At 44.1% G+C, this 27383-nt stretch overlaps 1 protein-coding gene across 3 annotated transcripts in view; it reads right to left on the minus strand.

Moving 5' to 3' along the window:
• Positions 1–8862: 8862 nt before the first annotated feature.
• ACSM3 (acyl-CoA synthetase medium chain family member 3) overlaps positions 8863–27383 on the minus strand; it is a 69054-nt gene continuing 50533 nt past the window's right edge. Inside the window, exons 5-14 of one of the 3 annotated variants that reach the window (XM_070413724.1) lie at positions 22568–22711; positions 22302–22458; positions 21965–22044; positions 19747–19870; positions 18259–18339; positions 15624–15725; positions 14585–14712; positions 14383–14482; positions 9899–10022; positions 8867–9313 (exon numbers count right to left, since the gene is read on the minus strand). In XM_070413724.1, coding sequence (XP_070269825.1) covers positions 9231–9313; positions 9899–10022; positions 14383–14482; positions 14585–14712; positions 15624–15725; positions 18259–18339; positions 19747–19870; positions 21965–22044; positions 22302–22458; positions 22568–22711 — 1123 coding nt within the window. In that variant the 3' untranslated portion in view covers positions 8867–9230. Of the gene's footprint in view, positions 9318–9898; positions 10023–14382; positions 14483–14584; positions 14713–15623; positions 15726–18258; positions 18340–19746; positions 19871–21964; positions 22045–22301; positions 22459–22567; positions 22712–27383 lie in introns of all 3 variants that reach the window. The other 2 variants (XM_070413725.1, XM_070413726.1) reach the window with 2 other exon arrangements.

Raw genomic sequence — 27383 nt, forward strand, 5'->3', positions numbered from 1 at the left:
TTGTTCAGTCATCCATCCGGTCGTTTTGGTCATTACTGCCCCTGCCCCTGGCTTTTTATATATTAGGATATATATAAAACCCTAATATGCAAATAGACCAAACAGTGGAACAACCAAACAACCAGTCGATATGACATGTGCTGACCACCAGGGGGGTCATGGTGGAACATGGTGGCTGTAGGCAGAAGGCGGCAGAGCACGGAACGTGCGGGCATCGGCTGTGGTGGGATGGTGGAGCAGGTGAGTGGGGGTGCCAGACCAAAGCGGGGGCACTGGTCACTGTCATCAGGGAGAGCCTCTGGTGGTTACTGAAAATTCTTTGCTCCAACGCACCGTGGTCCCACCAGGTGCTCGCACCTGCTGCCGGCGTCAGCCCCCCGCCCCCCCCCCCCCCCCCCCCCGGCACTGCTGCCTCATTGGAGCCACCACTCACACCTGCTGATAGTGCCGTCAGTGGGTGCAAGTGGCGGCCGCCAGCCCCGGTCGCCTCTCAGTCCTCCACCTCCCCCTGCTCCTGAGGAGCGATTGGGGCTGGCAGCCGCCTCTCACACCCGCTGCCAGTGACAGTCCTGCTCATACCCACTGCTGGCGCCGGAGCTGCGCTTGCACCCGCAGCTGGTGTCTGGTGCCAGTCCCAGTCACTCAGCACCAACAGTGGGTGCGAGCAGCAGCTGCTGGCTGCCATTTGCACCCGCTAACAGCACCAGCCCCACTCGCACCCGCTGCTGGCACTAGCCCCAATCGCTCTGTGCCATCAGCAGGTGCGAGTGGGGCTGCTGGCAGACAGGATTGGGGGACCACGGCGGAAGGAGCCGGGACCCACCCCTGTGCCCACCGCAGCCTCACGGCCCACAGTTCCTTTCAAGGTGCAGGAATTTATGCACTGGGCCCCTAGTATAGGATAATAAGCAATAATAGTATATGATATCTTTCTTTTATAATTAAACCTTAAAATTAATTTTAAACTATTTTAAGTTATTTGAATAAAAATATGACTAATAAAAATCCCTAGCCTATTTTTCAGGTCAGTATTTCTTCTTCTTTTTTTTTTTTTTTTTTTTTTTTTTATTGCTTAAAGCATTACAAAGGGTATTACATATGTGTCCTTTTTTCCCCCCCACCCTTGACAAGCCCCTGCCCTCCCTTACCCCCCAGTGTCTTATGTCCATTAGTTATGGTTATATGGATGCATACAAGTCCTTCGGTTGATCTCTTACTCCCCTCCCTCCTGTCCCCCAACCCTCCCTGGCCTTACCACTGAAGTCCGACAATTGGTTTGAGGCAGCTCTGCCACTGTATTTATTATTGTTCAAAAGTTTGTAATGGTCTTAATTATCCATGAATGAGTGAGATCATGTGGTATTTTTCCTTCATTGACTGGCTTGTTTCACTTAGCATAATGCTCTCCAGTTCCATCCATGCTGTTGCAAATGGTAAGAGTTCCTTCTTTTTAACAGCAGCATAGTATTCCATCGTGTAGATGTACCACAGTTTTCTAATCCATTCATCTACTGATGGGCACTTAGGCTGTTTCCAGATCTCAGCTATGGTGAATTGTGCTGCTATGAACATCTGGGTGCATATATCCTTTCTGATTGGTGTTTCTGGTTTCTTGGGATATATTCCTAGAAGTGGGATCACAGGGTCAAATGGGAGTTCCATTTCCAATTTTTTGAGGAACCTCCATACTGCCTTCCATAGTGGCTGCACCAGTCTGCATTCCCACCAGCAGTGCACAAGTGTTCCTTTTTCTCCACATCCTCTCCAGCACTTGTCGTTTGTTGATTTGTTGATGATGGCCATTCTGACAGGTGTGAGATGGTACCTCATTGTTGTTTTGATTTGCATCTCTCGGATGATTAGTGACTTTGAGCATGTTTTCATATGTCTCTTGGCTTTCTGAATGTCCTCTTTTGAAAGGTGTCTATTTAGATCCTTTGCCCATTTTTTGATTGGATTGTTTGTCTTCTTTTTGTTAAGTTGTATGAGTTCCCTATAAATTTTGGAGATTAAGCCCTTATCAGATATGACGTTGGCAAATATGTTTTCCCACGAGGTGGGTTTTCTTGTTGTTTTGTTGATGGTTTCTTTTGCTGTGCAGAAGCTTTTTATTTTGATGTAGTCCCATTTGTTCATTTTCTCTTTAGTTTCAACTGCCCTAGGAGCTGTATCAGTGAAGAAATTGTTTTGGCATATGTCTGAGATTTTGTTGCCTTTGTATTCTTCTAGAATTTTTATGGTTTCCTGTCGTACATTTAAGTCCTTTATCCATTTTGAGTTTATTCTTGTGTATGGTGTAAGTTGGTGGTCTAGTTTCATTTTCTTGCATATGTCTGTCCAATTTTCCCAACACCATTTATTGAAGAGACTATCTTGGCTCCATTGTATGTTCATGCCTCCTTTGTCAAAAATTAATTGAGCATATTGGTTCGGGCTAATTTCTGGACTCTCTATTCTATTCCACTGATCTATATGTCTGTTCTTGTGCCAGTACCAGGCAGTTTTGAGAACAGTGGCTTTGTAATACAGCTTGATATCTGGCATTGAGATCCCACCTACTTTGTTCTTTCTCAGGATCGTTGCAGCTATTCGGGGTCTTTTTTTATTCCAGATGAATTTTTGGAGAGTTCGTTCTAGATCTTTGAAGAAGGCCATTGGTATTTTAATGGGAAGTGCGTTGAATGTATAGATTGCTTTGGGTAGTATGGACATTTTAATGATGTTGATTCTACCAATCCAAGAACATGGTATGTTCTTCCATCTGTTTATGTCTTCCTCTATCTCTTTTTTCAACGTCCTGTAGTTTTCTGAGTAGAGGTCTTTAACCTCTTTAGTTAAGTTTATTCCTAGGTATCTTAATTTTTTTGGTGCGATGGTAAATGGGATTGTTTTTCTGATCTCCCTTTCTGAAAGTTCACTATTGGTGTATAGAAATGCCTCGGATTTCTTGGGGTTAATTTTGTATCCTGCTACATTGCCAAATTCATGTATTAAGTCTAGTAGCTTTTTGATGGAGTCTCTAGGGTTTTGTATGTATAATATCATGTCATCTGCAAATAAGGACAGTTTTACTTCCTCTTTTCCAATTTGGATGCCTTTTATTTCTTCTTCTTGCCTAATTGCAATGGCTAATACTTCCAGTACTATGTTGAACAGGAGTGGTGAGAGTGGGCATCCCTGTCTTGTTCCTGTTCTTAGGGGAAATGGTGTTAGTTTTTGTCCATTGAGTATGATGTTGGCTGTGGGCCTGTCATATATGGCTTTTATTATGTTGAGGTATGATCCTTCTATTCCCACCTTTCTGAGAGTTTTTATCAAAAATGGGTGTTGGATTTTGTCGAATGCTTTTTCTGCATCAATTGATATGACCATGTGGTTTTTTTCTTTCAATTTGTTTATGTGATGTATCACATTTATTGATTTACGGATGTTGTACCATCCTTGCATCTCTGGGATAAATCCTACTTGGTCATGGTGTATGATCCTTCTGATGTACTGCTGGATCCGATTTGCTAAGATTTTGTTGAGGATTTTGGCATCTATGTTCATGAGGGATATTGGCCTGTAATTCTCTTTCATTGTGATGTCTTTACCTGGTTTTGGTATTAGGGTGATGCTGGCTTCATAGAATGAGCTTGGAAGCGTTCCTTCCTCTTGAATTTTTTGTAGTAGTCTGAGGAGGGTAGGTTTTAGTTCTTCCTTGAATGTTTGGTAGAACTCCCCTGTGAAGCCGTCTGGCCCTGGGCTTTTGTTTGCTGGAAGCTTTCTGATGACTGCTTCAATTTCTTCCATAGTTATTGGCCTATTGAGGTTTTTAGATTCTTCCTGATTGAGTTTTGGAATGTTGTATTTTTCTAGGAATTTGTCCATTTCCTCCAGGTTGTCTAGTTTGTTGGAGTAGAGTTGCCCGTAGTATTGTTTAACAATCATTTGTATTTCTGTGGGGTCTGTTGTTATTTCGCCTCTATCATTTCTGATTTGGTTTATTTGGGACCTCTCTCTTTGCTTCTTGGTGAGCCTGGCTAGGGGTTTGTCAATCTTGTTTATCCTTTCAAAGAACCAGCTCTTGGTTTCATTGATTTTCTGTATTGTTTTTTTGGTCTCTATTTCATTGATTTCTGCTTTAATCTTTATTATCTCCTTCCTTCTGCTCACTCTGGGGTTTTCTTGTTGCTCTCTTTCTAATTCTTTGAGTTGTAGAGTTAGATGATTGACTACCATTTTTTCTTGTTTTTTGAGATAGGCCTGTAGAGCTATAAACTTTCCTCTCAGGACTGCTTTCATTGTGTCCCAGAGGTTTTGGATTGTTGTGTTTTCATTGTCATTAGTGTCCAGGATGTTTTTAATTTCTTCTTTGATGTCATCGGTAACCCAATCAATATTTAATAACATGCTATTCAGCTTCCAAGTGTTTGAGTATTTTGGGTTGTTTTTATTGTAGTTTATTTCTAACTTTATGCCATCGTGGTCTGCGAAGAAGCTTTTTATGATTTCAATCTTCTTGAATTTGTGGAGACTTTGCTTGTGACCCAATATGTGGTCTATTTTTGAATATGTCCCATGAGCACCTGAGAGGAATGTATATTCCGCAGCTGTGGGGTGAAGTGTTCTGAAGATGTCAATTAAGTCCATCTGATCTAGTGAGTCATTTAGGATTGCTGTTTCTTTGCTGAGTTTTTGTCTAGCGGATTTATCCAGTGATGTCAGTGGTGTATTAAAGTCCCCTACTATGATTGTATTGTTGTCGATCTCTCCCCTGATATCTTCCAGAAGTTTTCTTATGTATGTGGGTGCTCCTGCATTGGGTGCATATATGTTTACCAGGGTTATATCTTCTTGTTGTATTGATCCCTTTAGTATTATGAAGTGGCCTTCCTTATCTCTGGTTATGGCCTTCACTTTGAGATGTATTTTGTCAGATATAAGTATTGCTACCCCAGCTTTCTTTTCCTTTCCATTTGCGTGAAAGATATTTTTCCATCCCTTCACTTTCAGTCTGTGTGAGTCCCTTCTAATGAGGTGGGTCTCTTGTAGACAGCAGATGTAAGGGTCATGTTTTTTTATCCATTCAGCCACTCGATGTCTTTTGGTTGGAGCATTTAGTCCATTTACATTTAAAGTTATTATTGAAAGGTACTTGTTTGTAGCCATTTCTTTTTTTGTGTGTGTGTGTGGCTGTTTTCTTTCTGAGCTTGATATTTCTTCTTTTTACACCAGTCCCTTTAGCATTTCTTGCATGGCTGGCTTGGTGGTGATAAACTCCCTTAGCCCTTTTTTGTCTGTGAAGCTTCTTATTTCCCCTTCAATTTTGAATGATAGCCTTGCTGGATAGAGTATTCTTGGATTCAGTCCTTTGCTTTGCATCACTTTGTAGATTTCCGTCCATTCTTTTCTGGCCTGATGTGTTTCTGTTGAGAAATCATTTGATAATCTAATGGGAGATCCCTTGTATGTTACTTTCCGTCTCTCTCTTGCAGCCTGTAAGATTCTCTCTTTATCCTGAACATTTGCCATGGTAATTATGATGTGTCTTGGTGTGGGTCTTTTCGGGTTCACCTTGTTTGGGACTCTGGGCTTGTGTGACTTTTTTCTTCCCCACCTCAGGGAAGTTTTCTGATATTATTTCTTCGAATAGGTTTTCTAATCCATGTTCATCTTTCTGTTGTTCTGGCAGCCCTATTATTCGTATGTTGTTTCGTTTCATGTTGTCCCAAAGCTCCCTTAGGCTCTCCTCCTGTCTTTTAATTTTTTTCTCCATTTGCCGTACAGTTTGAGTGTGTTTTGCTTCCTTGTCTTCTAATTCACTAATTCGGTCCTCCGCTTCTCCCAGTCTACTGTTGATACTTTCAATGGAGTTTTTTATTGAAGCTATGTCGCTCTTCATTTCTTCTTGGGACTTACTTAAGTTGTTGATTTTTTCATCTGTTTCTTCTTGCTTCTTGAACATCTGGTGCATGTACTCTAGGAACCTTATTCTGAATTCTTTTTCCGTCATGTTGCATATCTCTGTCTCACTTAGCTGCTTTTCTGGCGAGTCCTCCTTTTCTTTCCTTTGGGGGTTTCTTTGCCTACCCATGTTTGATCTCGCTGACATATGTAGATGTTGAGATGTTCAGTGGCTGCTCCCTGGGTGGCAGGGGCTCCTTGGGTTGTGGTTGCTGCTCAGACGGTTGCGGTGGCAGCTGCTTTCCAGTTGGCAGCAGCTCCTCTGGTGGGTGTTGTTCACAGCTGTGTTGGCTCTTCTGGCTGGTGGGGGGAGGCTTCACGTACAGCTGCTGTTCCACAGACAGAGGGTGTGGTGATCAGGAGGCTGTGGTGATCAGGAGGCTGCGGTGGTCAGGGGGCTGCTGTTGCTTGGATCTGCTGCGTTGATTTAAAGGCACAAAATACAACAGAGCAAGGCACAACGTAGCAGGTACTAAACACAAGTATATTCACAATATTAATAACCCCAAATAAAGGTGACCACCCGAATTAAGAGAATTAGGGGATAAGGGAGAAAGAAGAGAAGATAAAAGAGAGAACAGAAAAGAAAAATAAGAAAAAAACAAACAAAAAAGGAGTGCAAAAATAGAATTGGGAAAAAAGAGGGGGGAAAAAAAGAAAAAAAAAGGAGCGAAAAGAGAGAATGAAGTAGAAGCGGGGAAGAGACTATTTGTATGAGGAGCAAACTCCAATAGAACTGCCACTAATCTCAACAAATTCCAGCAACAGATCCCTGGAGATGAATGCAAACTACAAACCACCAATAATATCCAGAGGAGTAAGGGAAAACAGAAGGACAAAAATAGCCGGGGTGGGGTGGGGGAGGGAAGGGAAAAACCAGCAGAAAAAAAAAAAAAGAAAAAGAAAAAGAAAAAGAAAAACAACCTCACAACCAGTCCTAAAAAAGAAGAAAAAATACAAAACAAAACAAACAAACAAATAAAAAAAAAGCCCAATATATTCAACAATCAAGAAAACAATAGAAAGATAAGAGAAAAAAAAATGTTTGGAAAGTGAAGAAGGATAAAGAATAGGTGTATAAGGATTTAGAGCAGTAGATTGGAAATAGGATATATAAGTAGGGTGGAATTAGACAGGGGGTAAAAAGAAGGAATTGGGAAAGTCTGGAGCAGGAATAGGGTAAGAGAAACAGGACACCAAAAGGGGAAAAGTAAGGAAGAGGGTTTTAGCAAAGAGGTGAAATTGAGATAGGGAAAATTAATGCTAAAGGAACGATGAAAATAGAATGGAGAACACTAATCCCAAAAGAAAATAAAGAGAAAATAAAATGGCACTTTTAAAAATGGTAAAATGGTAGCAGTAATAATACTGGTTAAAAATAAAAATGTGGTAATTGAAAGGGTAAAATCAGGTGATGGAAAAAGAAGAAAAAGAGAAAAAAAAATTGGTTTCTTAGTAAAAAGGTGAAAAAATTAAAAAAAGAAAAAGAAAAAGAAAAAATTTGCAGTAGTGATGGTCTTTCGGTTCTTCTACTCTTCAGCCTGGTTCGCCTTAGTCCTGCCAGGTATTTAGGAGAGTGTTGAATTTCACTGCATTACACTGTTCCTCCGTGTTGTAAATCACAGTCCTGATTTTAAAGCAGGCCGTATTTGTGATCCAGTCTGCCTTAAATTGTATTCCCCTAAGAGTCAGTTTGTGGCTCAGCCTCTGGGTGGCAGTGTTTTTGGGTTGGCCTCTGAGGCTATACAGCTTCTCTATCCTTTTTTAATCCTTACCCTGCTCTGTGTTGTTGGTGGGACTGAAAATCCCTCTATAGGCCAGACCCTGGTAACACCCAGGGACTAATCAGCTTGTTTTAATCCTTTATCTCATACAGGGTGGAATCTGGGTGTGGCTGTGCTCCTTGCCTGGGGGGCTGGGGGGAGGAATTCCACCCTCTGGAGGAATGGCTGCCCCAGTCCTGGGCCCAGGGGTGTCTCAGCACTCAATTCGCTGCCACCTCCTCCGGCTCCCCCTCTTTCCTCAGCCTCTCCCCAGATTCCCCTCGTCTGCACCTTCACCCTCTCTTCAGCACAGGTGAGTGTCTGTATCCGAACTGTCCTATGAGCCGGGTTCAGTGAAAACAAAGAAACAGACAAACGCCGGCCGGCCGCGGAAACGCTCCTCTCTTACCGGTCTGGGAAACGCTCCTCTCTTACCAGCACTGCATGATCTGGGAAATGCTCCTCTCTTATGGGCACTGCATGGTCCGGTCAGTTCCTCAGGATGCCCCCTGTAGTCTCAGTTCTCCGCAATCACAAAATCCAAATCTCAAATCTCCTGGCGCCAGCAAACCCGCGGAACTCCTTACCCCGGTCAGGGTCTGTGTCTGTCCCAAGAGACGCGGCTGTCTGCCATGCCGTCTCCCTCCGACCCTCTGGGCTCAGGTCTGGCAAACTTTCCTGCCCAGATCCCTGGTTTTTAACCTTTCCAGGGGAGGTCTGCCCTTCCCGGCTGCAAACCGTCTCACCAGCTGAGTAAATTTGCCAATTCGGGGTGGGTGTTATTAGTTTCAGCTGCTTACTCCGTTTGCTCCGGGACAAGACCTGGGACGCGTCTGCCTATATCGCCGCCATCTTCGAAAAAACTCTTCTTTAAGAATTATGGTAATTTGACTTTTTTGTGCTTCTAAAAACTTACAAGTTATTCAGTTTTGTTTCAATGCTTGAAGATTGGTTCTGATTTGTATATTATTAGCTATTAGATTTGTATATTATTAGCATATTAGAAGAATTGTTCAACTAAGATTTGAAAACCAACAGGTCAGAGATTTGGTCCATAAACTGCTTCTATATTATACGTTTTAAAATTTCTCATCAATTGATGGTATTCTTTTTGTATTATCAAGTTATAAGAACACTGACACCAATGCGGAGGAATTTACTTTTTTCTTTTTAATATATTTATTGATTTCAGAGAGGAAGGGAGAGAGATAGAAACATCAATGATGAGAATCACTGACTGCCTCCTGCACGCCCCCGATGGGATCGAGCCCGCAACCCAGGCATGTGCCCTTGGCCGGAATCGAACCTGGGACCCTTCAGTCCGCAGGCCGACGCTCTATCCACTTAGCCAAACTGGCTAGGGCAGGAATTTACTTTTTTTATTTCAAAATTCAGCCTCTTATAACCACAAGGTATTTAAAATCAGTAGTTTATAAGCATCATATTTTTATCACCTCTTCATAATCTGGTGGTTTTTATAGTCTTTGTTTTATAGGTGCTGTGATAATTAATGGAATGGATTTAAATAGATTCCCATTCTTTCTTCCTCAGTTCATTTCTTTTTATCTTCCCACTGATAGTTTTTGGCAGCTCTTGAACAAATTCTACCTGTTGGAATCAAGAGAAGAAAATTAGCCCAGAAGTTTTTATTTTTAGACCAAGTCAAATTATATGAACTCTAGGTGGAGAATAGGACACACATTGGGATGAGATTTTGGTAACATCAAAAAGGGAGAAAAAGAGATACTGGTGAGATTTTTCTTGACATTTAATATTTTACTATAAGTCTGATGATGAGCCAGATGACCCAACAAATTCGATTTAAGAGTTTCATTTAATCTCAAAGGTTCTGATTCTTTTTTTTTTTTTAATATATTTTATTGATTTTTTACAGAGAGGAAGGGAGAGAGCTAGAGAGTTAGAAACATCGATGAGAGAGAAACATCGATCAGCTGCCTCCTGCACATCCACTGGGAATGTGCCCGCAACCCAGGTACATGCCCCTGACCGGAATCGAACCTGGGACCTTTCAGTCCGCAGGCCGACGCTCTACCCACTGAGCCAAACCGGTTTCTGCAAAGGTTCTGATTCTTATCCATGTCATTTGCTATAGTATGTTTGAGGAGAATGTTCATTAAAATAAAATAACAAGTTTTCCAGAACACTAAGCAAATATCGTAATAGAATACCTACCTTTCTGGGGTATTTGTAAGGTGCTGTAGTTTTTTTTACATGTTCCTGAATCTCTTTTTTCAGTTGTTCTTGGCCGTGTGACTTGTAATTGGGGTTCAGAACAATAAAAGCCTTTACTACCTAAAATAAATATTTGAAACACAGTAAGATCAGTTGTGTATTTTCATGCTTTAGTGTGTCATGTTTACTTTCTCTGACTGGGAATCTGAGTGCTTGGTGGAAGGCAAGGAGGTTTAACAGGGTTTGATCCTAGCTCTGGGCTCTTCAGCCATGTGGCTCTCAGACCTTCTGTTCTGTATCTAATACAAGAGAGGTTCTGGGACCCCTGCTTTGTTTATGATCTACCCTTGAACCTTCTCATCTAACTGCATTTTGAACTCCACTTTCTTACCTGTCTCTGTCCTTGTTGAAGTTTCCTATTGCCCTGGCCGGTTTGGCTCAATGGATAGAGCATCGGCCTGCGGACCAAAGGGTCCAGGGTTCAATTCCTGTCAAGGGCATGTGCCTTGGTTGCAGGCTCCTCCCCAGTCCAGGCCTTGGTCGGGCCTCATACAGGAAGCAACCAATCGATGTATTTTTCTCACATCGATGTTTTTGTCTTTCCCTCTCCCTTAAAATCAATGGAAAAATATCCTCAGGTGAGAAGTAACCAAAAAAAAAGTGTCCTGTTGGAAACGGCAATACACGAAGCACAGTCTCCAGGCTGATGGAACCTAGCTTCTAGCCCAGCCGTGGGCAAACTACGGCCCGCGGGCTGGATCCGCCCCGTTTGAAATGAATAAAACTAAAAAAAGAAAAGACCGTACCCTTTTATGTAATGATGTTTACTTTGAATTTATATTAGTTCACACAAACACTCCATCCATGCTTTTGTCCCGGCCCTCCGGTCCAGTTTAAGAACCCATTGTGGCCCTCGAGTCAAAAAGTTTGCCCACCCCTGTTCTAGCCCCACCTTTGACAGTTCGCACTGGGCCTGCCTTATGCTTGGTGAAGGAACACTGCGTTGAGGCCATGCACTCTATTCCAGACACTTCTGTTGGCACAAGGTTGTGAAGATGCCCACAGCCGCTTTGCTATTCTGTGGCCCACTTGCCTGACCCTGAGGAACAAGAGTAGATGTGGGGTGGCCTTGCTCTCTAATTGGCAGAACACAGGGAAGCTTTCATTACTCTATGCTCAGAAATCTTGTTCAAAGTTCACCCTTCCTTGAACAGTTTTTGTAAAGCTCTGCCCAGAGTGTTTGGACCTTTAATGGAGAAGGCAGAAGGCCACCCTCCTGTGTAGCCACTTGAAGGGTGTACTGAGGTTCTAAGTGGTACCACAGCACTGCCTTCCCGAGAGGCAACTCGGTGAGTCAAATAGCAGTGCGCCACCAAATCCAGCCCCCAGCCAGCACTCTGTGCGGGGCGCTTCCTTGGCACCGCCCAGGCGGCGCCTGCAGCTTTTATGAGGAAATATCCTGCACTGAACAGGCTGAGACCTTACTCACAGGTAGGAAAGCGGAGTTTGCGACGTGAACAAGTTCAGCTTGAAGGTAAGCTGCCCGAGTTACCATCCACCATAGTCGGAGAGCAAATATCGATTGAAAATGAACTGTTTGAAACAATAAGCCACTCTGGGCAACGTTAGGAGAAATGATCATTGTATACCAATGAGCAATTTTATAACATTTTGTGAATAATTATTCAATTTTGTCTTTACCAAAACCCCTTGAACATTTCTAATTTACATGTGCAATGGGGCAGTTGTGCAACTGTGTGTATGTATATGCATGTATATAAATTTATCCTATCTATATTTTGACATTTCTTAAAATCATTTGTATTTATGCCTGCTCTGCTACTTTTATCAACATTTTTATGAATTTTTTTTTTAAAAAAATGCTATTGGCACAAGGTTGAACTCCCCGCCCTGACCAGTTTTGCTCAGTGGATAGAGTGTCGGCCTGCGGACCGAAGGGTCCCAGGTTCGATTCCAGTCAAGGGCATGTACCTGGGTTGCGGGCATATTCCCAGTGGAGGGTGTGCAGGAGGCAGCTGATAGATGTTTCTCTTTCATCGATGTTTCTAACTCTCCTTCTCCCTTCCTCGCTGTAAAAAATCAATAAAATATATTAATAAAAAATTAAAAAAGTATCCTTACTGGCCCTGGCCAGTGTGACTTGGTTGGTTGGGTGTCATCCCATGTACCAAAAGGTTGCTGGTTCAGTCCCCAGTCAGGGCACATGCCTGGGTTGTGGCTCCATCCCCAGTACGGGGTGTGAAGGCAGCTGATGTATGTTTCTCACACTGATGTTTCCCTCTCTTTCCTCTCTCTGTAAAATCAATTTAAAAAAATTTTTTAAAAATTTATCCTTGTTATAAGTGAATTGTTCACTGAGAGGCAAATTATATTTAGAACTAATGTTTGTAATTACTGATTTGCATATTGTGACTTCTACGCCTTGGATAAAATCTATCTTTTTAAAAGTCTTTTACAAACCATTATAGAAAATGATAAATTAATAAGGAACAACCTGACCTGGTGAAGAGCATGGACCCAAATGTGACAACCTGGGTTCCCGTCATACATTGTTGTATGATCTTGGCCAAGTTCAGACACCTCTCTGTGCCTCAGTTCCCTTCCCTAGGAAAACAGGATGTAGGGCTACAGAAATACCTGGAACATGCTAAGTCCTCAAAAACATTAGGTGTTATTAGTTGTAATAGTAGGAGCACAAGATATTTTTAGCCCTAAGTGTGCTTCAAATTTTTCTGAAATACTATGCAAAATGTTGCATGTTTATAGGAAAAGTCTATGGTTGTACTATTCCAAATGGCAGCCACTAGTCACATATAGCTATTTACATTCAAATTAAAGTGGAAGGTAATAAAATTTCCTCAGTCGTACAAGGGTGGCTACTGTATTGGATGGTGCAAATACACAACAATTTCATCATTGCATTGGTCCAGTGGCCCTCAAATTCCACAGAGCTGTGTGATCCAGAAAATTAGGAACCCAGCGACCTGGACAAATGTTTCTCTGCTCTGTATTTCAGGTTCCAACCAACGGTTAAACAGCACTTCACACCTAGATGTTCTCTTCAGAAGTGACAGTGGTAACAAAGCCACCCACCCCTTTGTCCCTGTTTGAAGTGGTGTCTTTTAAAGAAGCCTTGTGGAAAACACACTTTTTTGAAAATTGTGAAAATGTAGCTAAATAGGCAAATTAAGTCATTGGCTGAAAATAAAATTTTAAAAGCGAAGTAATAGGCCTGGCTGGTGTGGTTAAGTGGTTAAGAGCATCAGCCTGTGCATCAAAGGGTTGCGGGTTTGATTCCCGATCAAGGGCATGTACCCGGGTACTCATTTTACCCGAGAAAAATTAAGTTATCATAAAACTGTCAAAGTATTTATGATTAGCAAATAGCATTAGGAATTTTAAAGCTAAAATATTGCAAAATAGACAATAGTGTGAAAATGCACATAATAAGTTGCAAGACTGGGGTAGGTGGATAAAAATGATCAATATTTTGGATATTGTCCTAAAGTCTTCATCTTATCTGTTTGGTAAATTCTTCTGGAACGTGCTACTCAGTGTGAGGCCTGGAGGACGAGGAGCACAGCCAGGACAGGCCTGCCACCAGGGGAACCCAGGACGCCCCCCGCAGGAGGCGTTGCGCTCACCCACGCTGGCAAGTGGAACTGGTCAATCTCTCCCTCACTTGACCCCTGTGCGGGAAGGGGGGACCTACACCCACTTTGTTGTCTTATACTCTGGGATATGAGCTGACTCCCAAGCCAACCCAGTCCTAAAGGCTCAGCTGTCAAGTTAGCATCTGGGTGGACACAATTGATGATGACTGAGGCTGGGGGCAGGTTCAGGAGGAGCCGAGACTCACAAAACCCTTCTGGTGGAATTCAGTGCAAAGGGACAAACTTCCGCCATCGCTGAATCTGTTCCCTGCTCTTATCCATCTGGAATATTGGGAGTCTGCCTGGCAGAGGGCACCTGAAGAGTGGCATGGAACCTTTACCCCCACAGCCAGGTGGTCACCCCACAGGAGTGAGCTGTCAGGACTCCTGTCTTACTTAGAGCTTACTTCCTGAACCTCTGCTTATTGACCTCCACGGCCTGCTTCTGGCTGCCTCGGCTCCTGTCTCTGACCTTGCTCCCACCCAGCCTGTTCTCCTCGGCCACTCCGGGACTGTGGAGTTCCCAGACCTCAGGGCACCAGCGTGTTCCTGTCCAGCTGACCTCTGACACCCTGCCTGGTGCAAGCTGGGCTGTTGGCATTCATGCCGTCTTTGCCCTGGCCCTCCTTGGAGAGGGTTAAAATTCCTTAGAGTATGTTCTGCGGTTTTATTCTGCAGCAATTCTTCCTATTTGACTTGCACAGTAAGTGAATGAATAGTGGGTAATTCTGTCCCAATGAACTATGATTTAAGGTATGTGTCGGGCTGCTAACACATTATAAAGTGGAGAAGAATCGTTCTTTTACTTCTCCTCTGATGGGGTCTGGGCTGCTGACAGCAGCCGACTCCGCCACCGCAGGATGCTCCGCCAGGGCACTCTCCACCTCAAACGGCCCAATTCGGTAACTGGAGGTAAGACACACAACAGACGTTTATGACGTGAGCAGCAGGTTCACCCGGACACTGATGACCAGTTCACTTAGACAAATGCACAGCTGAAGAAATTACCCGGAGGATAATATGACATCATCCGATCTCCCAACAAACCAGAAATATCCATCTTCATCCATATAGCCTCTGTCCCCAGTGATGTAGTTGTTGCCTCGGAGAGTTGAAGCTGTTTTTGTAGGATTATCCTGTGAAAAAAATAGCATTTTGTTTAGTGAATGTGACTTTTCTGTTCCATTGAACTCTTAAGTGCTCAGGAGAAAGAAGTCTGATACCTTTGAGAAGCCTTAGAATGAAGAGGAGCCAGCATGTGACATATGGAAGGTGAACTAGTTACAAAGACCAGGCATGCTTCTACCCAGAGAATTCTGTAGGTAGATCGCAAAGTACCCACTGCAGGAGCTCGAGCTCAGAGGAGCAGGCTGCCTTTGGCTAAGTGGCTAATATCGAACACTGGGAGGAGTGAGAGAAGGAACACTCGGTTCAAAGAAAGAACTAACACCTAATAATTCAAAGGACAGCCAGTGGTTTTTATGGTATTTTGTCTGGTTTTACACGGAAATAGGATTGGTCCTGTAACTTGGGCAGGAAGAAAAATGTGTTGCTAAATTATTTAAAATTCACCAGCAAGTAGAGCCTGGGCCTTGGATGAATTGGTGTAAATCTTGCACTCATTTGTCTACTGTGATTAGGGAGGGGATACATTTGTAAGGAGCTTGGAAGGCCCTCAGTGGAAGAAGGGCACTTGCATTACTGCCCCGTTCTCTATCCCTCTCACCCCTGCAAGAAGGGAGACCACTCATTGGATTCCAGGGAAATGATGTGGTGTGGGATGGCAGAGAGGCCCAGTGTGAGAAGCATCTTCCTTCTGGGCTGCCCTCCACTCGCAGCGTGGCCCGGAGGCATTGTCTAGCCTGGGGAGCCCGACCCTTCTCCACCAAGCATGGGGGTGCTTTTCCAGTTCTCTGCCTTAGGACATGGGTCTCTCAAGAAAAGGCCAAGTACCTATCCGAGGTATGCTTTGTGGCAAGTAGAGATCATGACCGAGGACTTTTGAGAAACAAATAGAAAAGAAGACATTATTTGATGAGCCTCTTACTATGTAATGAGTGAAAAGGCCAAGTGGTCGCTTAGGTACAACTTGAAAGCCAATGTCTCCTTCTTGTCCAGGAGGTAGAACATTGCCATTTGCATCTAAAATCTAGGATAAAACAGAACAATTTAAGGGAATTTTTACTTAATGCCACCTCTTAATCTTTGCTTTGCTTGTTTTGTTTTGATTTATTGCCATTTAAAAAATCCAAACAAATTTTAATACTTTAAATTCTTAAGAGAAATGTACTTAGTTAAATTCTTATTGCAAAACATTTAAAATGCAGGTTAGCAACATGTGAAAAAAAAAGAATCAAAGTTTTCTTTAATTACCATCCAATAATAATCACATTTTGGAAATATTTTTGGAGACAATATAGACATAGGAAAAAATAGGATCATTTTATAATGTATTGTTTTTGCAAAATGCTTGTATCATTTAGCAATGTATCTCGATTGTCTTTTCCTCTGAAGTAGACATTCACTACTGGCTTTCAAACTGTGGGACAAACAACACCTGACTTCAGCAGCGCGATGTCAGCAACAGCGGAAACAGTGGAGGGTCAGCCCTTTCAAGCCTTGCCCCCCGACCCTTCCCCAAGCCCCTGAGAAGTGAGCATTTATTGAGCACTTATTCTAAGTACTAAATCTGAATGCTTTATGCACTGCAGATGTCTCATTTCCTTTAGTCCTTACAATAGTCCTGCTCGGTTAGAACTATTGTGAAGCTCATTTTACACATGAGGAGACTGAGGTGCAGAGGTTTAAGCAACAGAGCATGATTGCGCTGACTCAGCTCAGCACTCAGGCGCCAGACCCTGCCCTTGTATCAACACTCTGGAATCTCTCCAGGAGCACAGTCCAAGGTGGTTTTGTTTTGGCCTCACCCAAGGATGTTTTAGAGAGAGTGAGGGGGGAAAGGAAGGAGAAAGATGGAGTGAGAGGGAGAAACACTGACGTGAGAGAGAAACATTGATTGGTTGACTCCCATACAAGCCCCAACCAGGGATCGAACCACAACTTTCTGGTGTATGGGATGAAGCCCCAACCAAGTGAGCCACCCAGCCAGGGCATTTCCCAGGCTGATTGCTTATCTTATGTACTGGATTTTGCTCTAAATGACTTCAGCTGTTCTCAAATATGAACACTCGATGGCTTTTATATTCACCCACCAAGAACCTTTAAGCCTGAGATGTGGCTTGTGTGGAAAAGGAGGACATAATTCGTAGCTGGCACTTTACAGAGGGAAGAGGGCTTATGTCCCCAGTGGGAAACTTGAAAGGCAAAGGAAATGTAAATGTAAAGTCTTACCATTTAGTTCTTGTAAATAAAAAATATGGATTCCCACCCAGTCACCTAAAGAAATACTTGGTTCCAGGTATGAAGGAATTACTGACAGGAGGAGGCGTTTAGGAGTTGCACATACTCTCTAATGACTGGGGAAACACAAAATGCTTTGTCTCTGGAGAGTCACATTTCTCATAGCTCAAGGTCCCAAGATGTTAAACAAGAACATGAGGAGCTTTGGACCTTGAAGTTGCACGAACTTGATATCCAGCTGGTTGGGGCACATCCCCAGATACCAGAGTGTGGGTGCGGCTGCTCGTAGCTAGGTACCAGCTCACCAGACTCCCCACGCGAACAGCAGCCAGACCTGAACCGCTAGGCAATCCCACCTTTAGACAGGTTCCCACGACAACTGAGAGGGGAGGAAAGGGCCCAGCATCTGCTTTATAGAAACAGGGATGTCAGCAATCAATGTCACCTAAACTTTCTCAAACTTACCTGATCACGGGAACTACCTGGATGCTTGTTTCAAACACAGATTTCAGGCTCCCACCCTAAACCCAATGACTCGGACTCTCCAGGGAAGGGGCTGGAAAAATCAGCATTTTTAGCAAGTGCCATGTGATTCATACGCTTGAATAAGCTTGGGAAGCATTGGTCTAATCTACAGCCCTCCGTTAAGTTTGGTCTGAGCTCTCTGTCAGTTTGTCCACTTAGCGTTTCTGTTGCTCCTGTTTTCTTTTGTATAGTAGGTAAGTTCCTTTCCTATCCCTAGCATTGGCTGGGTTGATTTAAGAATAATCCTAACCTGTACAAGGGCGCTGGTGGGATAGAGGAGGCCACTCAGGGATAGGGGTGGAGATGGCAGAGGTTACAGGCCCGCCTGCGGGCAGAGGGAGAATGCTGCAGCCTCTCCTGCCCACGTGACTCGCCAGGAGGCAGTGTGGTGCTGTGTGGAGCACAGACTGGACTAGGTCGCTTGGGGTTGAGTCCCAGCACCAGCAGCTCCTGTCCAACCTCGGGTACATTCTTTACCCTCGCTGGGCCTCATCTGTAAAGTGGTTCTAATATTACTCTGTCTCTCATGGGCTCCTGGAAATTAAATGGGTTAATATTTACAAAATGCTTACAATTACTTGGCACAAGTAACTAACTGCTTTTAAAAAAAAAATGGGTGCTTCAGCAGCACATATACTAAAATTGGAACAGAAAAAAATGGAGACCAACAAACTAACATTTCTAGTCCATGGAAGTTAAGATAGCATGAAGTTATCACCCAAACTAGGAGTGTAGGGGAAGGGAGCAGTGGGGTGGGAACTGCAGGCTGTTTAATCTCCTGGAGGTGTCTGCACAACCTTAACGTCAAAAGCAGGCGAAGGCTTTCCCATTGAGCCAGGCTTAATTTTCATTCCCTTAAAATGTCCACAGATCAGCACCTAGTCAGGAAGAAGAAAGGATAAAGGTAACGTTACCAGTAACATAAAACTTACTCATTTATCCACCATGTTTCTGAGAACTTAGTAGGAACCAGGTTCAAAAGAAAACAAATTCTTTGCACTCACGTCTATCTAATGAAGTACCGAGATGGACACTAAGTAAAATATATATAATAAAGTTATAACACTGGGTACATTTATAATCACTAAAATACCCATAGTTATGAAAACATTATACTCATATTAGCCTGATACTTATGTTGTTCTTATTTAATAAATTTGTCGATTTTAATTTATGTTTGGTATTTTTATTGTTGACCAGCTACTACATTCTTATGGTTTATAAGTTGGTGCATTGTAAAAAGATACACTTTGAAAACATTCTTTCAGCTTTTCCCTTATCTGTTCCATCTTACCCCCCTTTCCTACATAATTACCACTTCTGTTATTATTTTTTTCATTTTCTTTAGAATTTCTTATTCCTATTTCTACAAGCTCTTTAGATGACCATAAAGTATGCTTGTCATGGTGTTGTCCACCAAACTCATAATGTTTTAAGTAATAAGCAACTCAACATTTTCAATTTTGAGGCAACCTTGACTAAGTAAGTTACCTATTATATACGGTGAAATCTTTTTCTAACTCTAGTAATTTTTTTTCATTTAAAAATATTGTAATGCCTTTACCTTGATCAGTTATATAGCAGTTTTTCTTAATGAATGGCTATTTCTATTACACAGCTCCAGGTTGTAATGTTAGGCTATTTAAACAACTGTGTCTGTGTGGGGAAGCACGGGACTTGGTTGGAAAGTTTATAAGGAGGAAATTCCAAAATGGGGTGTTGGCGGAAGGCGGCCACCCTGTTTCTCGGAATTCTGACTTAGGGGAGTTGGCCCAAGGCAGCTACCCCTATTATTCCTTGACCTTTCCAAACAAGTCTGTGCGAGTGTGGACCCTCGGGTGTTTACTGGAATTTTTATGCTTAATCTTTAGGTATCCTTGCTTAAAGGACACTGCAGACACATGTGTCCTCTCAAGATTACTTACCCTACTGATTGTATCTAAAAGTTAAACCTTATCTCAAACTGCTCTTACAATAAAAGCCTAAAGAGGCAGGTGAACGAGCTGTCTGGTTCCTCTAGCCAGGCAGTCCCTTAGCCCTCTCTTTCACAGAAACGAGTGTCAGAGTAATCATTCAACCATCACTCAGGGTCTGCTGGTCAGTCCCTGGCATGTCTGCTACAGGGCTTTTTTTTGCAACTAGCTTCCCTCAAGCTTTTTAAAACTGCTGTGACCACTCCATTCCCTCCCTAGCTCTCAAACAACCCTAGGTAGATAATGAACCCTTTGGTTTCTATGCATCAGACTATATGGGATCCAGCCCTGTCTGCCCAGGGAGGTTTGTACCGTCTCAGTCTGCCCATATCCTTCGTAGATCTCCAGCCCTGTCCTGCTTCTCCACTGCTCAGTCACTTCAGGGCTGATGGGTTCCCCTGCGCTCACACAGTGCTTTAAGCTTTTGAACTTAAAGCTTCTCAGGAGACAGGTCACAGATTAAATTTAGGAGGAAAGATGGGAAGAAATGGAAATTCAGATTATTTATAACGAAAAGCCAACATTAATTGTGTTTTATTTATTTATTGTCTAAAGTTTTACATAGAAACTTTCTCCCCAATTGACCACCCCCGGGCAAGCCCCCACTGCTCCAGTGTCTGTGTCCATTGATTATGCTAATATGCATGCATATAAGTCCTTTGGTTGCTCTCTAAACCCCCCTCCCCTGTGATTTGTCTCCGGATCTATCCTTGTTCATTAGATTATGTTGATCATTATATCCCACATATGAGTGAGATCACAACATTAATTGTGTTTTAGTTCCTAACTCCCTTCTCCAATCAAAATAAACCATTCTAACATCATAAAGTGACTCCTCACACACCAGTTTTTCTTTTTCTTTTCTCCCTTTAATTTGGGGGATGGGAAACATGATTTATTGCAAAAAATCCTTAAGGAGGATACCACACATGGTATCATATTTAACTAATATGTTAAATCAGGATTAAAAGTTTTCTACTTGTCTGAAATTGACTATGAAATATTTATACAATGGAATAGTTTACAGCTGTAAAAAAGAACAAGGACATTCCTGGATAGTGCTGTCCAATACAGCTTTCTGTTACCATGGAAATTTCTCTCATCTTTGCTATCCACTTAGTATCCTCTAGCTCAGTGTGGCTACTGATCACTTGAACCATGACTAGTACAACTGAGGAACTGAATTTTATTTTTAAGTATAATTGGCATATAACATTAAATTAGTTTCAAGTGTACAACATAATGATTCGATATTTCTATATATTGTGAAATCATCACCACAATAAGATTAATTAATATCCGTCATCCTACATAGTTACAAGATTATTTTTGTTTGTGATAAGAACTTTTAAGATTTACTCTCTTAGCAAACATGCACTACAATATAATTTATAGTCTGGAACTGAAAAATTTTTTTTTGCAAAAATATATTTTATTGATTTTTTACAGAGCGGAAGGGAGAGGGATAGAGAGTTAGAAACATCGATCAACTGCCTCCTGCACACCGGCCACTGGGGATGTGCCCACAACCCAGGTACATGCCCTTGACGGGAATCGAACCTGAGACCCTTCAGTCCACAGGGTGAAGCTCTATCCACTGAGCCAAACCAGTTAGGGCAGGGAACTGAAATTTTAATTTAACTAAAATTAAATTTTAGATACTTACATGTGGTGAGTTGTACTACTTTAGACAGCACAGGTTCAGGATGTACTGTTAGGGGGAAGGTGCAGCACTGTGTGCATATTATATTTCCATTTATATTTATGAAGAGGGGAAGAGCACGTGCCTGTTGGTGTACGCATAGATTTCAGGAAGAAGGAGAAATGAGACTGAGGACAAGGTTTGGAGGAAGATGTTCAATATAGATTCTTATATACCTCTTAGAGGCCCAGTGCACGGAATTTGTGCACAGGCAGGGTCCCTAGGCCTGGTCAGCGATCAGGGCTGATTGGGGCCTTCTGGCTGCAGGCCGGGGCCTTCCTTCCCCAGCTGCTGAGTGCTGGCTGGAGCCTTCCTTCATTCCGCACTGCCCCCTGGTGGTCAGCGCATGTCATAGCGATCGATCGAACTCTCAGTCTCCCAGTTGAACTCCTGAAGGGACACTTTGCATATTAGCTTTATATATATATTGAATTTTATGTCATGTGAACTTTTTAGTCAAATTTAAATAAAATCAATTAAAAATAGTTACCAATTCACCTTGTCAAATGGAATCAGGACCAGAGTAAAGACACCCATGCTGTCCCCTGTTTGCTGGGACAGGGTTCCAAGTAGGGGTGCTTCTTCACTGTCCCAGGTCAGAGGACGGTCCTCATCCCCTGGGCTCTCAGGGCTATGCACATGGCCGACCCTGCCCTGGACGTGGTAATTATTATCACAGAGGAGCAAGAGGATGGAGAGGAGAAGAGATTGCTAAATCCCACACCTACGAGTCTGGAATTATGTTTTTAGGCAGAATGAGCTTTTACTTTAGAGCTTTCTCTTTCTCTCCCCTCTCCCATTATGTGCCTCTTTACCAACCTTTCTTACCTGGTCACATCATTTTGCACAAGCATTCGGTATACAGTTGGCACTGAACAGAAGACTGTGATGGGAAACTTGGAGAGCGTCTGCAATGTATAAGAAGTAAACTCTTGGTCTTACTACAACTTTAATAAGTGCCTAGTGTCTATGGGAGGTACAGTGATTATTCTAACATAAATACACTCACACCTTTCCTCAACTTATCTGTTCAGGTTGTTTTACTTTCTAGATGTGAAGTGCCTTAAATCACGTTGTGCTCTGATTTCTGCGAGCACGTGTGCGCAGTCCTGTGGGCAGCACTGCTAACGCATTTCTAAACACTGACCTCTTGGGCTCTGCTTACTTGCAAGATGGAAGTTGGCTCAAACTGCGGCAAACGATGTGCAAATACACACGCTCCCTGGATCCATGGCGAAAACACGCTGCTCCATGCAGACTTGGCCCAGCCTGTGTCAGAGGTGTTCCACATCACGTCCAATGGTGTCAAATCCAGCCAGAACCTGGGAACAGAGCATAGGCCTGACCCATGTGGGAAACAAATCCAAAGACCAATAAAGAAATCATCACCTGGCAGCTGTGGAGCCTCCAGCTGCAGCTCTGTGAGCCTACCTTCCGTTTACAGACAATCCTAAACCGTAACTGCTGTGGGTGTGTGCAGTCATTTTGGGAGATCCACTCGTGCCGCTGGTAAAGTAAATGGCCATGGTCTCATCGTGTCTTGTCTCCACACACGTGTGGTTGTCAGTGGCACGCCTAGGAAGGAAGAGCACGTTAAACACGTGTGGTTGTTCCTGGCCTGTGGAGGAAGGAAGAACTGCAGTGATTCTGCACATTAAACACCGCAGGACAGACTGTTGGCACAGCAAAGGATGAGAAACCATCCACTTGGATCGCGTTCCCCAGTGGTCAGGCCCCCTGTGATTTGGGTTGAATTCAAGGTGAATGCCATCTCCCTCTCCATCTTCTCAGGTACTTTCTAGAATCAGATTAACTGCCATCGATAGCCCACTTATAATGGCCAGTTTCATAGCCTTTAATTGTATGATTACACAATTAGTGCGTTTTAAACACTCAAGAATTGTATCATTCCTGCAGCAGAACGAGAATTCTAGGGTGTTGTAACAGATGGATTTGTGCAGAACTGCCCCTTCACCATGAATGCTTTAAAATGTGATTTTCTTTTTTTTGTTAATCCTCACCAGAGGATATTTTTCCATTGCTTTTTAGAGAGAGTGGAAGAGAGAGGAAAAGACAGAGAGAAACATCGATGTGAGAGAAACACATCAATTGGGTGCCTCCTGCATGAGCCCGGACCAGGGCCCAGGCTGGGGGATGTGCCTGCAACCAAGGTATGTGCCCTTGACCAGAATCGAACCCAGGACCCTTCAGTCCACAGGCCAACACTCTAGCCACTGCGCCAAACCAGGTAGGGCAAAATGTGATATATTTTTTAAAAGAAATGAGTATGTTAATAGAAGTCATGGGTAATCCTATCTAATAATAGACAAACATGGTAATTGACCATGCCTTTGCTACACCTCCCATTGGCTAATCAGCGCAATATGCAAGTTAACCATCAACAAAGATTGCGGTTAATTTGTATACGTAGGCTCCAAGCGGTGGAGCGAAGCCTGATGGCCCGGGGCTGGTGGAGCAGTGAGGCCTGACATTTCTGGGGCCGGCGGAGCAGCGAGGCCTCACGGCTCCGGGGCCGGCGGAGCAACGAAGCCTGACGTTTCCGGGGCTGGCTCTGACCAGAACTTGGCCAGAGCGAAGGCCTGGGCCCTGGGTGCTGGAGGCAAACCAGTGCCAGCAGCCAGGGGAAAGGAAGGCCTATTGCACGAATCTCTTCATGCGACAAGCCTCTAGTCTATAATAATAAAAGCATAATATGCTAATTATACCAGATGACCTTCCAGACGAAGCCGGGGCTGTGAGGGAAACCCAGGTCCTGGGTGCCAGAGGGAAGCCGGTGCCGGCAACTGGGGGAAGGAAGGCCTACTTTTGCATGAATTTCGTGCATTGGGCCTCTAGTGGTATATAAAGCTGGGGTCGGCAAACTACAGCCCACAGGCCAAATCTGGCCCACCTCCTGTTTTTTTAAATAAAGTTTTATTGGAACACAGCCATGCCCATTCATTTACATATAGCCTATGGCTGTTCTCATTCTACAACAGCAGAGGTGAGCAGCTGTGACAGAGGCAGGGTGCACAGCCTGCAAAGCCTAAAATACTTATTCTCCACTCCTTTTATAGGAGGTGTTTGCTGACTTCTGGAAGGATTGTTGTTCTGTTTCCCACACGAGCATCTACATGGTTCTGAATACAGAAAATAGTAACACTTAAGGGGATCTAAGCACCCATCCAGGGAAGAAAGGACCCCAGTTAAAGAGAAAGAAAGCATTTAGTTCTGAAGGATAACTGGGCTGTTATGTAAGTCAGACATCAGGACAGCTGAAAGTAGGCAAACTCTGCACATCCAGCATCTACGAAGCATATAGAGTTTATCAGGCCAAGGCTGAATCAATCAGAGCAGCCAGGCCATGAGAAATGTAGGAAAGCTGTTTTGTTTTTTAAATATATTTTTACTAGAGGTCTGGTGCACAAAAATTTGTGCACTCGGGGGGGGGGGGGGGCTCCCTCAGCTCGGCCTGTGCCTTCTCCCAGTCTGGGACCCCTCAGGGGATGACCACCTGCTGGCTTAGGCCTGCTCCCTGGGAGATTGTGCCTAAGCTGGCAGTCAGACATCCCTCTGGCAGCCCGGCAGCCCTTGGGGGATGTCCACTTGCCAGCAGGGAGCAGGCCTAAGCTGCAGTTGGACATCCTTAGTGCTGCTGAGGCGGCGGGAGAGGCTCCCACCACCACCGCTGTACTTGGCAGCCATCAGCCTGGCTTGTGGCTGAGCAGAGCTCCCCCTGTGGGAGCGTATTGACCACCAGGGGGCAGCTCCTGCATTCAGCATATGCCCCCTGGTGGTCAGTGTGTGTCATAGTGACCAGTCATTCCCAGTCTTTCTGCTGTTAGGGTCAGTTTGCATATTACCCTTTTATTATACAGGAGTACCTGGCAAGCCTGGGTGAGGGGCTGATGGCTGTTTGCAGGCTGGCCACAGTCCCTTTAGGGTGGGGATCCCCGCTGGGGTGCCTGGACAGCCTGGGTGAGGGGCTGATGGCTGTTTGCAGGCTGGCCACAGCCCCTTCAGGGTGGGGATCCCCGCTGGGGTGACTGGCCAGCCTGGGTGAGGGGCTGATCCCTATTTTCAGGCTGGCCACAACCCCCAGCCACCCCAGCTCCCAGTGGAGGCTGGCTGGAAGCAGGTATCTGGGATTTATTTGTCTTCTATAATTGAAACTTTGTTGACATGAGCGGAGGCCACAGCCGGCTCAGGGCAGGTGGGAAGCTTGGCTTCCTCCATCACCCGGGCAACCAAGCCTCTTGCTTGCTCCAGCTCCATGGCTGTCGGCCGCCATCTTGGCTGGGTTAATTTGCATATAGTTGCTCTGATTGGCTGGTGGGCGTGGCTTAGGGTGTAGCAAAGGTACGGTCAATTAGCATCTTTGTCGTCTTTTATTAGTGTAGATTGGTTTCAGAGAGAAGAAGGGAGAGGGAGAGAGAGATAGAAACACCAATGAAAAGAGAGAATCATGGATTGGCTGCCTCCTGCATGCCCCCTACTGGGGATCGAGCCCACAACCCAGGCATGTGCCCTTGACTGGAATCGAACCCAGGATCCTTCAGTCTGCAGGCTGACGCTCTATCCACTGAGCCAAACCAGTCAGGGCAGGAAAGCTGTTTTCAAAGCCTAGCAGAGCTAGACCAAATGTGGTTGGTCTCTGATTCCATAATTATCTTCCTTAAAAATAGGTAGTACCTACAGCCCTGTACCTGTCACTCCTATCACAGATATGGTTTCCTTTGAAGCCTGAGGTAGAGTTACCATATCAATCTCTCACTACTAGAGCCCTTGAAGGTCACAGACAGGAGTGTGGGCTCAGACCCTAGCATCTGACCTTATTCATCTGTATAATCAGTGTCTACCCCGAGGTGGTGAGATTAATGATTTAATACATCTCAAGTGCTTGTTAGAGTTTTGGCATACACCAGAGCCACAGACATGGCAGCTATATTGTAGCTATAACATTATTTTTATTAGAGCAGTCCTTGGCCATTGGTAAGAACTCAATACTTGTTAGCTGTTTGAGAGAAGGTGGGAGCATGCTCCCAAACCCTTGAGTGAAGCAAGCTCATTCTAGACAAGGAATTTGCAGTCCTCCTGAAGCTGAGAGAGAACCAACACCTGACAAGAGCCCTGGAAGCCCCCTACAGGGTGTGGGCATCCGAATAATTCCATTTCATAACTGCATTCATGAATACTGAGGGTTCTACACTCATGAGTGTTCAGTATTGCTCTCCTCTGCTTCTGGAGCCACTCCCAGCTCTGCGGTTGATGCTGTGGAACCTGCTAAACCCTGCTGCAGGGATGGAGGACTTACTCGGAGCCCTCTGACAGCTGCCTCGCCCAAGGCCAGGCCTCTTACTAGTACTTTAGCTGGGAACTGCTCTGAGAGGCTATCCAAACTCCAGGGGCCTCAGTGGGTTGGCTGGAGGCTTTTGGGAGTACACGGCAGATAAATTTCTTCTTTTGCCCGACCCCACATCCTTTGCCTTCCTTCACAGGTGTTGATCTCAAGAGAACTTAGTAAACTTCTTTTTTTTTAAAATATAGATTATTGATTTTTTACAGAGAGGAAGGGAGAGGGATAGAGAATTAGAAACATCGATGAGAGAGAAATATCAATCAGCTGCCTCCTGCACGCCCCCCACCGGAGATGTGCTCGCAACCAAGGTACATGCCCTTGACTGGAATCGAACCTGGGACCCTTCAGTCCACAGGCTGACGCTCTGTCCACTGAGCCAAACCGGTTAGGGCCTTAGTAAACTTCTTAATTCGATTAATCTCTGTCTCAGTGTCTGCTTCCTAAAAATCCCAACTATGAAAACAGGCCAAGCTCCTGCCTGCCTCAGAGCGCTGCACCCTGGCACAGTGCTAATCACCAGCTGCTCCCTTTGCCTATGGTGTGTTTTTTAATGTATTTTTTTATTGATTTTTTACAGAGAAGAAGGGAGAGGGATAGAGAGTTAAAAACATCGACGAGAGAGAAACATTGATCAGCTGCCTCCTGCACACCCCCTACTGAGAAAGTGCCTGCAACCAAGGTACATGCCCTTGACCAGACTTGAACCTGGGACCCTTCAGTCTGCAGGCTGACGCTCTAGCCCCTGAGCCAAACCAGTTAGGGCCAATGGTGTGTTTTTTAATATATGTTTATTAATTTCAGAGAGGAAGGAAGAGGGAGAGATAGAAACATCAATGATGAGAGAGAATCACTAATTGGCTGCTTCCTGCACGCCCCCTACTGAGGATT

The sequence above is a fragment of the Myotis yumanensis genome, unplaced genomic scaffold, assembly GCF_028538775.1.
Source record: "Myotis yumanensis isolate MYYU_CA2020_CCGP unplaced genomic scaffold, mMyoYum1.0.hap1 SCAF_4, whole genome shotgun sequence".
In the NCBI taxonomy this organism is placed as follows: domain Eukaryota; kingdom Metazoa; phylum Chordata; class Mammalia; order Chiroptera; family Vespertilionidae; genus Myotis; species Myotis yumanensis.